The sequence below is a fragment of the Phyllostomus discolor genome, chromosome 9 (assembly GCF_004126475.2).
Source record: "Phyllostomus discolor isolate MPI-MPIP mPhyDis1 chromosome 9, mPhyDis1.pri.v3, whole genome shotgun sequence".
NCBI lineage: Eukaryota > Metazoa > Chordata > Mammalia > Chiroptera > Phyllostomidae > Phyllostomus > Phyllostomus discolor.
Genome location: NC_040911.2, coordinates 9,031,377 through 9,045,004, shown reverse-complemented (window position 1 = coordinate 9,045,004; position 13,628 = coordinate 9,031,377). Strand labels below are relative to the sequence as shown.

The 13,628-nt window shown below is 47.6% G+C and overlaps 1 protein-coding gene across 2 annotated transcripts in view; it reads right to left on the bottom strand.

Moving 5' to 3' along the window:
- Window positions 1-3,817: 3,817 nt before the first annotated feature.
- Window positions 3,818-13,628, bottom strand: part of RNF152 (ring finger protein 152) — a 55,554-nt gene continuing 45,743 nt past the window's right edge. For both annotated transcript variants that reach the window (XM_028524339.2, XM_036010170.1), the window contains exon 3: window positions 3,818-5,782. In XM_028524339.2, the coding sequence (XP_028380140.1) occupies window positions 4,997-5,632 (636 nt within the window). In that variant the 5' untranslated portion in view covers window positions 5,633-5,782 and the 3' untranslated portion in view covers window positions 3,818-4,996. The remainder of the gene's footprint in view (window positions 5,783-13,628) is intronic.

Here is a 13,628-nt window from a genome sequence, read left to right as displayed (position 1 = left end):
ATCCACTTATTTTTCGTCAGAGCAACAGATTGATGACTAGTCTTACGTGCAAATGAAATGCTGATGGGTTAGCAGCATCATTTTTCTGAGAGAAGACAGAAATTCAAATCTTTTGCACATTACTCCTCTCAGGCCAGTAACTTTGGATCTCTAACTTCCTTATAGTCTAAAAAAAACCTGTTATTTTGGCCAAAAAAATTTTTTTTTGTAATTTTTAAAAACAAGCTTAAAAAGAACAGTCAATGCCCATTGATGAGTTCTGGGTATGGGGGAATCAACTCAATCCTGCAAAATGGGAGCAAATGCACTTGGTTTATGTTATATTCGAGAACAATGAAAAGCACACTGACCCGTTTTGACACAGCGTGAGGTTTTCGAATCAAGCTATGGGAACTCATTAACACCCAAATCTAGACCGGAACAAATGCTGCACCATCAGGAACAGCCTGATCTTTCTATGAACAAATATCTCACATTGAATTTTCTGCTTCCATTTACCCACTTAAAAAGCCATTTTAGTAACTTCCACGGGCAATGTTTTTTTAATGTTTAAAAAAAAAGTGTCTGGGCCTGCCTTCAAATCTTCAATTCTTTTAGTGATAGTGAAAATTAAAAAAAAAAAAACAGACTAAAACCAAAATAGTACCTATGTTCGAGTCTGGCAAACGGAGAGTGACGCCCACACACGCCACGCCACGGACAAGGACATGCCGGCAGACTCCCGGGGCGAACAGAGACGCTCTCCACGAGCGGTGTAAAACATGCGTGCTCTCCGCCACCCCACACCTTACTAATGCAGCAGTGAGGTCCGGGTAAGGTGTGGGAATCGAAGAGAGATTTCATCAGGCTTTTTTTTTTTCTGTAACATTTACTTTTTGGCCACAAAACCCTAAACACATTTTCACAGTTACAGGTCATGCATAACTTGCAAGTCAAGTGGTCTACTGGTTAACTACTAGTTGGGGGCAACGGAGTCACATGCAGCTAATCGCCAGAAAAAGGGCTTCAACAGCACTCCTTAAGCTTCACTGAGCATTCTGATCGTGCCTTGACCCAAAGTATCTAAGGGATAATTCCAAAAAGCAACCAATGAATTTTACTGTGGTACTTGAGATCATACACTTTTTAATCCCAGAAAGGTTTTGTTTTTTCTTTTTCTTTTTGTTTAGCCAACTGCATGTAACTACTAAATCGCAAGCTGTCTCCTTAGCCTTACTCTGTTCCTCCTAATACTTTGATGCTCGATACCATTGCACAACCATCCAGAACTGTGCTGGCCAATGTGTTGGCCGCTAACTATGAGTGACTACATTTAAATAACTTAAAATTAAATAATAAAACATAAAATCCTGCTACTCAGGCAAACTAACCTCATTTCAACTGCCGGATGTGGGACCACGTAGGTTACATCATATTTCCATTGTCACAGAAAGTTGCACTGAGCCATGCCCACCTGGACAGTCCCAAGGGCTGCACCCCCGTGGGTCTGACTTTCAGGGGACCCACTCTCCAGCTATGCAGAAGAGTAAACTTAACTATATATTTAAAGAATATACTTGAGAGCTTTCTGATCACCCAGTATGATGGGAACTGATAACGGATTTGCTTTCCATCACAACTTATGCCTCAGGTCGCTGTACAGAAATTTTCCAAAGACAATGCTTTTTGATAGCCTGCTTGGCTCTACCAAACATAGTAAGCATTCTCTGGCTTATGTCAAGATCATTAATAAAAGCAAAAATTCATGCTTCTTATAGTGTGCTATTTACACAACACTCATTGTCCTTTACAAACAAGGCTGGGGATAGGGGGGGGGGGTGGGGAGACAATGGTTTGCAATTAAAAAATTCAAATCACATGGTTTTCTTTCAAAGTCTATACTCACCCCCAAATCAACCCTCCTTTGATTTCCCAGAGAGGTAGATGCTAACTAAAAAATGAATATATAAATCTACAAAAGAAAAACTTTAAAGCAAGAGTCGAGTCCATGAAGGGTATTCATCCACCTTGGAAAAGTTCGTCCACAGCCCCCCAGAGAAGGCGGCAGGCTTGGGAGGAAGAGGAAGCTGCGGCACGAAGTTCTCCTCCCCTCTGCTGCAGAATTCCAAACTGCCGCGTGGCTCCGCAACTCTGTGGGCCTCGGTGGGTCCGTCCTCAAAACAAAGGCCCCAGAGGTTGCTTTTACCTCTTACTTTCTGTGCTTTCCATTGTGATTTTTTTTTTCCACTGATGTGCAACTGTAAATTCCAGCCGATTGCGTCACTGGACTTTGGTCACATGGGGTAGATGAGTTGTTAGTGTCGTGGGTGACTGCCAGGAGAGGCCAGAGCAATGGGATGCCAAGTCCAGTAAACATCAAGTCTACAAAAATTCTATCAGGCGGACCGAGACATCACACACACATACACACACACACACACAAAGTGCACACCCTGACGAACAGGTGCACAAGTAACTGTGGGCAGAATTCACTCAAACACTATTTCTTATGTCAGTGACACTCGCACAGAAAATTCTGATTTGGTTGTTATTGTTACTCTAGGTTGTAAAGCCAAGAATCTACCATAGAGCTGATTGATTTTCTGCTGCTTAACTGCAGCTCTAGCTTCGGATTGCTTTGAAGGAGAAGTTACATGAATGTTTTTACTCAGTATTTTTACACTAAGAAACACAGGGCACTGGACTGTCATACATGTTAGTGTCTGTATTTAACCTACTTGACACGGAGAAGGCTTATCAAATACTACACTACACAGCCGGTCATTTCCTACTGTACATACACATACGCAGATATCATTTACACAATGAATTGCACCACAGCATGGCTGAAAATTGCAAGGGTAAAGTCCATTCGAAAAGTAGTGTTTTTAATGCAATGATTCTGTGTTTTGTTGTTTTTTTCCCCCCAGAGGAAGGGAAATGAGGTCAGACATGCATTACAGCAGCCTGGCTGAGTTTGAGAAATGGACACTAACCCAACAGTATATTGTGTTACATAATAGAGGGTAGTATTCAGCTAATATGATACCTAAATTATTAATACCAAATAAATCCTAGCTTTGTTGTATAATGTCCAATAGCTTACATAGTAAAATGGCATTTTAACCTAATTTCTAGCTTGAGCTTTCAAATACATTTCCTAAAGGCCTGCAGAAAAAAAAATGTGAAAGATTTGAAAAACCCGAGTTCATATTTTTATATTGAATTCCCACACCATTGAACAGCGTTAGCTTTGGATTCTAGTCATTCTACTGTCATTTTATCTCACACAATTTCCATCAGTTTAATGTGCATATTTTGTGCTGCTTGAAGGTAATAGTTAGCGTGTAAGTAAATTAAATTGTCTCTATCATACAGGGTTATTTCTAAGCCTTGCTTTTTGGAACTAGTTACTGCTTATCTTTCCCTCCCCCAGCTGCATGGATTAAATGAAACACAAACATACATATTTGTGAGGACTCTTTGTCACACAGCACTTGCTCCAGGAATCCCATGAAAGAAATTAGAAAAGAACCGTAACGCTCACAGCTATTTCCGCATGCACACACTTCCAGGCATGGCAATTTACCACTTAACACTAGCAGACCTTTCTTCGTGAGCACCCAAAGACCATTACACAGTGAAGCATATTTGAGAATTTAGGAGGAGGGAACGGGTCCGTTTAAAGTGAGAATGTAAGTTGTTGGTTTACCTTCCCCTTTTCCCACTAAAAACACATGTCAAAATACAAGAGACAGTCTTACTTCTACAAGAAGAGGAAACGGGGATTCTGAATGGTTTAGAATGGGGATTCTGAATGGTGAGAGAATGGGATTCTCTCACGGGACAATAATATCTTCCAAAAAAAATACCCACGGGCTGCCTGCTGGCCTGCCAGCCCAGCTCTGTCACCAGGTAACGACGTTCACGGCCACTTCAATACCCCAGGCTGGGAGAAAAGGCAAGGAAGGCTCTGTTCCTCTCCATGTGTGCCTCACCGAACACGGGGCTCGACTGCACCGCAGAAGAGGGGCAAGGGTGGGAAGGGACAAGTGCGTGACACCTCACCGGTGGGTCCCGGTGCCCAGGAGGTGACCATTTCAGACCCGGGACTCACTGGCACCCACTACGTCTTCCTAACTGGGATTCTCCTGGCGAGATCCAGAACCTGAGGCAAATCAAATGACACACACACACACACACACACACACACACAGATGCACAATATTTACACTTAAAATTCTGGTCTTGTGAGATGGCTTGAGAAAAATTGGCAAAGAGTTTTCCTGTGGGACGAGGCATGCCTCCTCCTCACTCAGGTCGCTGCTCCCCGGGTGGGCTTCCTCCATGTAACAGACATGTGCCGGGCTCTCATAACGCGGGAAGGAGAACGAAGGCGCGTGACAAAACACAACAGTTTGGAAACACTTGTTCAACCATTTCCTTCAAAAAATGATGGTCTGCTGAACTTGTCATGACCAGGGTGCCATTCAAAAGGTATAAAAGGCCTTGGCAACTGAATGAAGACTGGGTGTCACCGTAAAAAAAGGAAAGGAACCGGTGCTGGGTGTCATCACTGAACTTGTCCATGGGTTCGTGGGGTTGATCCTACCCTCCGGCATCTGTACAGAGCATCTTCGGTTTAATCTACCACACTTAGAGACGATCGCACCGTGTGCGCCTGCACAGAGCCACGTCCAAGCAGAATATGTTTATCTGGCCACGTGATTTTGGAAAATCATAAGTTGCAGTCCATTTAATAAGTGACTATGAGGATGCATGCAATCGTCTTCGAAGCTGCTGCCATCGATGCTCAGAGTGGCCTGCCTGGGCCTCTCGCTGAGGCCTCGCATTCTGTCCTCTGTGTTTGTCTTGGGTGAAATCAAGTGGCACCCCGGAGGCCAACCCTCGGCACCAAACGATCAGCGTCGCCCCCATCTTCGCCCCTCGGTCCAATCACCAACACCTGCTCAAGCCCTGGTAGGCACCCGCGAGAGAGACGTCCCCGCCACTCTCTTCAGCCACAGGATATCACAGTGAAACGCTTTGAAATGCAAGACATGTTGTGGAGCACGATGCCCAGAAGGAAGACCAGGACGCAGGCCACCAAGATCACAGTGCACACCCCAGACCAGGTGGAGCTTTTCGCCGCGCCACGCCTGTCTGGCTCCTCCTCCACCGCAGGTGGCGCCGCCTCCGTGGCCTCCTCCTGGGGCGGCGCGCCCTGCAGAGGCTGCTGCTCCGGTGGGATGGTCACCACGGTAACAGGCTTCTGCTGGTTCCCCGGCAGCAGGCGGCAGCCCGAGTCTCCCGGCAGCGGCGCTCGCTCCTTGGAGACGGGCAGGGGCAGCATGTAGCACCCATTGCTGGGAAGTTTGATGAAGACCGGCGTGTGCTCGGAGGCGTGCGGGATGGCGATGACGGCAAGGACCTCTGGGTCGTCGGGGAGCTGCGACACGGAGAAGCCTGCAGGCAGCTTGGTGATGCCCCGGCACCACGGGCACCTCACATCCTTCTGGCTGGTCCTCATCTGCTGAAGGCACACGGAGCAGCAGGTGTGTTTGCAATCCAGCAACTTGGGCCTGCGCCGGGGGCTGTAGTAGTTGAAACAGATCTGACACTCCAGCAAAGAATCTTGGGAGAGCGTCTCCATGGTGAACTGGGGGCAGGGAAGGCAAGGCCAAGAGGAAGAAGCTTGTTGTCAGAGGCCACCGCTCTGGCACCTTCCTTCGTCGAGCCTTTCCAAAGTCAAGAGGCGATGGGGGAGCTCACAGGCATTGAGCACGCCCAGGTGTATTCATTTCTGAAGGAGACAAAAATGCACACAGAATTATTTCAAACAAGTGGAGACATCGGCATATCGGATGGATTCATGCCATTGCTCAAAAGTCTTGACAGTAGGTCAAAAACATAAAAATTCCCCACCCCCGAGACTGTAGGATTCCCGCTCTGTCCAGTGGTCAGTGCGTGACTTGTCTCAGACGGCTCGTCCTGGCGAATACTTTGCCCATTTCTAAAGAACCAAATACCTCTGGGATATATGGGTATACAATGCCCCACGTTTCATAAAAGGGCCAGTCTGTTGCTTGTTTTGTACATTCCAGGGGACCTGGATTATCCTTCTAGCACGCCGGAGAAATTCTCTGGCTTCCAATAACTTTGTAGCATTTTCTAAAAATAATGTCTGTCTTTCAATCCTCTCACTTTCTTTTCCTGACCCCACTTGCCTTCCCGTAGGTATTCACTGCCAAATGCAAGCAACTTTACAGTGTAGGTGCCTCGCATAAGTAAGCTGCCCCTTGACAAGGGTTGGAACTGTTCCTCTCTGACACGTCATCAGAATGATGCCAAGAGAGCACACGCTGGCCTCTGTTCCCTTGCCCACCAAGCCACTCAAACCAAGGTCATTCTTGTCCACTGATTTTCAGAGAGACAACCACAAAACAAGACACAAAAGATAAGACCAGACCACCACGCACACCACCAGTGACCCTGAGGCAGCAGGGGTCACAAAGGCACACGGGATCAGGAATATCGTTCAGGCCGTTTATCTATTCCATTCCTCCTTTGGCGCGCACCAAGTAACAAGACCACCGGCAAAGACCATGAATTGATCCTAATCAGGTGTTCCAGGGAAAGGTTGTCAGAGAAGACTGGCAGGCACCGAGACTTCACAGCCCCCACCCCCTCCCCGCAAAAAGCACAGTGTTGGCCTCCTGGCAAGGCCCAGGTGCAGGGTAACTCAGTACAACTCAGCTGGGGCTAGAGGCACCTCTTTGTGCAAAGCAGCGTTAATAAAGGCCGCCCAACTCTGTTCCCTACTGAAAGCATCCAAATTATGTGTCTCTGCGTGGAGCTGTGATGACTCTGGAAAGAACCATTCAACCACTGTTGTAGAAGTAATTGCTAGTCCCAGAACCCCACCCACACCCAGAGGCAGGAGCTAAAGACGTGGAAAAGCTCTTTCACATTTTTCTTAAAAAGCCAAGCTTCTTTTCCTGTCTTCCTTTGTGAAATTAAGAATGCACGAGTGTGTTCAAGTCACAATTAAGAACACAGAAAGAGTATGAAGTAAAAAATAGTCACTGATGAAAATTTACAGTGACAACCAAGAGAGCAACCTATGTTGAAAATATTTTAGCTGTATTAAATCATTAAAAGTAATATATAGTACCACAGCATTCAGAAAGTTCATATCATAATCAATTATTATCTATCCACTACTTCAACAAATATTTATTGAGTAATTAAAATTTGCTAAGCCCTGGCTGGCATAGCTCAGCGGATTGAGCACAGGCTGTGAACCAAAATGTTGCAGGTTCGATTCCCAGCCAGGGTATATGCCTGGGTTGCAGGCCATAACCCCCAGCAACCGCACATTGATGTTTCTCTCTCTATCTCCCTCCCTTCCCTCTCTAAAAATAAATAAATAAAATCTTTTTAAAAAATTTGCTAAAAGTAGAACTTAAATAGTCTCACCAAAGAGAAAAAAAAAGGAATATAAATATGTGAGATGACACATGTATAGCCAGCTAGATGGAGGAGGGAGGGTCCTTCACGATGTACGCCTTTACCAAACCACCACGATGTACACTTTAAATATCTTACTTGTCAATCATGTCTCAACAGAGCTGGAAAAAATAGAAAAATAAAATACCTATCCAGTGTCTATCATGCACCAATCCAGCTACTGCAGTATATGAAGAAGAATCAGACCCAAATCCTGCCCCGAAGCAATTCAAAGTTAGGTCAGAATGAATGTAATTTTTTTTCTCTTCCATTCGTTTATTCATTCCAATTTTCATCACATAGCTGCCATGTGTCAATCATCACAGTACTTGTTTTTGTTCCTTGTAGCTGAGACCTTGTTGCTGCCCGTAAGAAACTCCCAGCCTAGAAGGACTCAAACAACTATCCATACAAAGTGATGCAGGCCGCACAGGAGCTGGGGGAACCAGGGGCGACTCAGTGACAAGTCTGGATTACGGGGAGGATCTCCGCATGTCAAATCAGAGAACAGGTTCTTTCCGGGTCAGACATCAGCCCAAGCAGAGGAAAGGAAGTGAGCAATCACAGAATTATTTCTGGACACAGACTACAGGATTTTTTCTAACAAGAGTCACCTAGAGAGCCCGTCCCCAAGAGTGTCATACTTCTAGCTCCTACAGGAAGGGTTCTGATATGGATGCCCACAGGCCCAGCCAGGGGCAGCAGGTCCTGCAGGGAGGGGAGGGGGGAGCAAAGCCAGCCACAGGCTGAGGGCCGCAGACCACCGGCTGCAGATAGCCTCCGGTGCCGGGCCAAGGCCGCGCGAGGGGCCGTCTGCGGAGCGCTGGGGAAACACCAGCAAGGTCAGGAGCATGAGCATGACTCACCAGGTAGCTACCTTCGGGAGAGAGCCGGAGGACCTGCTGGGACACTGCTCTCACATTAGACAAGAGCAGTAAGTAGCTGAAGTAAACAGGGCGGTTACCGAGAAGAAACACAGACTGCTGGGGAGGTCTTACAAGAGCCGTTGGGACCCGGCTGCGGCTTCCCAGGAGCCCGTGGGAGGGAAGAAGCCAAGCGAAGTCTTGAGAGGAGGAGGGAGCTATCTACCCCTGACACACACAGGGATCGCCAAGACAAAGACAATGAGTTCTCTGTGGCCGTATTCCATCCGAGGTGCACGAAGAGACAAGAAACACGTTCTTCGGAGAGATACCAGAGAGTCGAAAAGAAGCTGAAAATGTGAGGCTGATATTGCAGAGAAGAGTCAGGACCGGACCCAAGAGACCTAGGCGGCGCCCACAGAGAAGAGACATCAGCCAGAGACAGGCAAAACAGAATGGATTAGGCCCTCAGGGGAAACCCAGATTTCAGCCCCGTCTAGAGGAAAATAGGGGCAAAGCAGGAGGAAACTCATCCATGCGTCCCGGGCAAAGGGTTATGGGAGTGAACATTGAGGAGAGACCTCCCGGTTCAGAGAACGGGAGGTGGCTAGTACCGTTGAGTGGTGTCGGCACGTGAGATGGATGGAGCCTGGGGAAGCTGCTGGAATGTAGGAACGAGAGCCCCCAGAGAGGCGGTGCGAGGCCCAGGGGTAGCTTTGAGGGAGGACAATGAGGAACGCTTGTTTTAATCTTCGGAAAACAGAAATCCGAGCCTAGAGGGGCAGAGGAGGCAGGCTCAGGTGCTCCAAGACAGATGGGTGGTCAGGTGTGTGCTGCCCAGTGTGGGGACCACAGCCCCAGGAGCAAGCGAAGGCAGGGAGTGGAGCTTAGGAGGGGGGAAGTGTATGGACGGCTGCGGTGGGGAGCGGGGACTAGAGCGGGGATGCCCAGCACGGGAGCAGCTAGGGTGGAATTCTTCAAACTTTATATCCACGGCTCTGAATTTATTTTTTCTTAACAAAAACACGAGATTCGCTGGTCAGTACTGGCCAATTCTCCCTCTTATCTATCCTTATTGTGTAAGCCCGTCGATGCAGGTCAGGCCATGATATTATTACCCACGGGGAGACAGCAATGTGTCTGGCGTGGGAGGATCGATCTCTGAGCCACGGTGGCACAGATGACAGCACTGGGCAGGGATAGTTGGAAAAAGCACAGATTGCTGCCACTTGATAAATCCGGTGACAGCCTTCCCGGACAATGGCCTCTGAGGACAACCCCCCCGCAACGCAGATGGAGTTGAGAACAAACAATGTCTCCTGACACCAATTTATCTCTTAACCTTCCTCTTGTCCCCTGTTATTTACTTTCCTTGCTTATAAAAATGTGGGAGCTTCAGGGATGGGGGGGCTTTGGCCTCAAAGAATCTTGGGTCAGATCCTCGCTCTGTCACACAGGAGCAAGTCATTTAGCTTCTCGGGACCTGCCTCCCCGCTGGCCAAACGGGGAGGATGGAATTGTGAGTTCACAGTCAAGTGAGTCTGGAGTCCGGCACTGCCAGGCAATGAAGGACTCAGTGCCAGTCCCCTCCTTCCTCCCAACTGTTCCTACAGCTCTGTGTGTGACCTGACCGGAAGCGCTTCCTGGTCCTCCTGGAACTGCGGTTTTGAACTTGAACCACTCGGGAGGAGTGCAAGTGTTCTCCCTGGCCCTGCCTCAGGACCTGCCGCACCATTTTTTTTTTTTGCAGCACCAACATGCAATTTTCTCCATGCATTTATGTTCCAAGGAATGTTCACTTCATTGCTGTGGAGCTCTCTTCCAATTAGATTCCACTCCTCGAATCTCCAGCTCAATCCAAGCCAGCTCTACAGCCCCACCATGCAGGCTGAGCAGGCTGGTGAGATGGTTGCACGCGCGGCCACTCAGGTCATTCTGACAGCAGCCTCTCCGATTCACATGCCCACATGCCGGTCTGTTCTCCCCCCGGCCAGCCTGCGCTGCGTGCCACTTTACTTTCTGGAGCATAACTAGTGGTGATGATGATGAGGATGATGATGATTAGTGAGGTAAAGCGAAGAAAATTTATGAGGCTGTGTACCGACGCTAATGATGCATCACCCTTTCTCCCTTTCATCGTAAACTCAGCAAAATACGTGAGGAAACTGCAGAAGGGGGAGAAACGGAAACAAGGGCCGTGGCGGTTCAGAAAGAAACCCAGAGATCCCGGCCAAACACCCAAGCATGCACCGGCGACTGCTGGGCAGGATCGGATGCTCCGGCACTCATTAAATTTGAAAGAACAGGTCCCGTGCTGGGGTGCGTAAGGACACGTATACACTGAAATAGACTGGAACGATCTTAAATGTCACCCCCGTTTATGTTGAAAGAACCTCAGGTGAAGATCAAAGAGAGAAACAGGCCACAAAAAGGGAGAGCATTTTCAAAATAATTACAGCTTACAGGGTAGAACTTGTGTTCAAAAACATCTTCATAAAACGGCACTTAGGTTCATGGATAATATCAGTTGTACCGCATGCAGATAAAGGGCCTTGAGTAATCGCTGAACTCCGTTCTGATGCATGCCTTGGTTTTAAAATGCTGTGAAAACCGAACTGAGATGTGTGCCCATGGGGGAGGGGTGGTTTGGGGGGAAAACTGCCCCAGACCAAAGGATCTATTCCTACTGTCCTTTGGGCAATAATATCTGGCACTTGATAACATTATATATTTTCACAACAAAAAATTTCTTCTTTAAAAAAAAAAAAACCCTGTAATTTTAAGCATCTTTATAAAAGGCATGGGTCTGATACATCGCAAAGGTCTCCAACACTGAATTTTTTGTAATCTCAGTTGCTCTTAGAAGTCCAGGCACGAGGAAGAAAAGCCAATGAAATAAGTAATCCAGATAGTTTTACTCTAATCATCCTTCACTCTTATACTCTTAAGACGCTTCATACATCCTGATTTAGATTTGCGACAGCGGCATTCATTCCGGAGCCTCAGAACTGTTGCGATAAATGATATTGATTACACCTGGCTGACCTTGACTTTGTCTCATTGGATGGTCTGCACGAGGACCTTAAATTCAATGGCCGTGTTGAGAAAACTCTCAGCCCAGAGATGAAACTAGACACTCTACCACTTTCCTTCTTTTAACTGAAACAGCACAGTCTTTTTGATGTGGGCCATTTCCTCGAGTCTTCGAAAAAAATGTAAATATTTGAAATGGGATTAAACTAAATAATTACCATCCCATTCAACGTGGCATTTCAGCTGGCAAGACCGCTCAGTTATATTGGACCTCAGCAAACACTTCAATTAGTGGCAAGAAAGGGAAAAAGGCCTGGCAGTGACAGATGTCGCTGGCTTTTGGTCCTCTGGTAGCAGAGAGCGATTCACTCAGGGCACAGTTGCCGAATACACGTAGAGCCCAACTGGTGAAGCTACTGTCTTTGCTTTGACGGAGAAGACAGTGAATACTGACAACCCTCCAATGAGAATTCCATGGCCAGTCTCCGATATTTGCACGGTTCCCTCCTGTGAGCATCCTGTTTTGCCGCATCTGACAGCGCAAAGAATTCAGAAAATGAAAACTGTCACTTCCAAGTCTTGGCTGGCCATGGGGGGTGGGGCGGGGAATGGGGACAGTGCTGGAGGCAGGCTGGCTCTGGCACAGCCGAGGCAGGCAGGCATGGGACAGAGAGATCGATAGTGAAACAGGCAGAAAGCAGCATTTTGGCCAGAATGCCAAGGTCAGTCGAGGGATCCGCCACACAACTAAAGGACTGACCCTGCCCATTGGGCCCAATGGAGCTGGCCACAGCGTAGGCGCCACCCCGGTCTGCACGTGCAGACTCTGTTGCAGCCAAAACACAGCTCGCCAGGCCGCCTAACCCAAACCACGGTCTCCAGAAATGTACTTAGGAGCTGTTCATGAAGCCAAGTCTTGAAAAAAGATGAATGAATTTGAGCCATCCACAGTATAGTGATGTGTGGTTACAATCAAAGAATATTGGAGTGGAGACATCTTAAGGAATTAAAGATAAATTTCAGTATTGCCATGAGTGATGATACCCACTGGTGTTTATTGGCTTGTTTTACTACCAGATAATGATTACTATTAAGGATCAGGACGTGAGGATTTTAGCTCTAATTCTGCCCTTAAGTACCTGGGTTACCGTAAGCAAATCACCTGTCCACACACCAGTGTCCTCACCTGCAAGGGCCTGGACTGGCTGATCCCTAGCGTAACTTCTAGTAAAAATAACCTCTGACCTCAGTGATTGCCAAACACACTCCTGGGTGTCTGACAGCAGCACGAGCCTTGTCAGGCTGTGTGTCCTATGCTTGTCACACCTGATAGGCAGCGTATAAGCCTTACCTGTTTGTGATCTCAAAATGCACATATGCATGAGACATTGGGTACCTGATAAATGGGAGGTGACTTACACTAGAGCTTCTTCCTTATACGGTGTTGATGAATGAGTCTAAACAGCATGAATGCCCTAACAAAAACAGCCACAACTCGGACTGTAGCAACGATCAAAAGAATAACTATTTTATATCTAAAGAATAACCTCCCCAGACCAAGTAAGATAACCTTATTACCTAAACTTGCTACTAGATGAAGGTGGTCCCAATGCTCCCTTGAAAGAAAGCCTGCCTGGCCGTCTGGCTCCCCTGAAGGCCAAGGTTAACATCAGCATTGATCAGACACACTGCTTCACCTTCATTTGCTCTCATCGCCCGGTGACAGCAAAGACAAAGTTGCGGACAGTCATAAAAGCAGGGAAGAGCTATAAAAGACTGTCAGGGGATCCCAGGCTCCCAATCGAGAAGGGCTGATAAAAGATGTCACCAGACAGGCAGGCAGGCAGGCAGGCAGGCAGGCGGGCAGGCAGGCGGGTGGGCGGAGCAAAGGGAAAATGATCAATTACCCCAACTCAGAATTCTGAGTCAAGCTGAAGGAACTGACGGGCCAGACACACAGTAAAGCCACAGAAATGGAAAACAAATGGAAACCCTAAGTCGTCTCAATGGCTGGACACCTACTAAGGCAAAATATGTAGCGGAAGGAACACAGATCTTCACTGGGAACCTGCTCTGTGCTCAGGGCACTGGGGACGCCATGGCAGACAAAATCTGACCTTGGGGAGCCTGGACGTGCCCCCTGAAAGAACCACCGGAAAGGGGGAGGGCAGACAGAGCACCGGAGGGGACTCTTCTTCAAGTGACCAGATTTTCAACAGATCGCTCTAGGGATTAGATCCACCA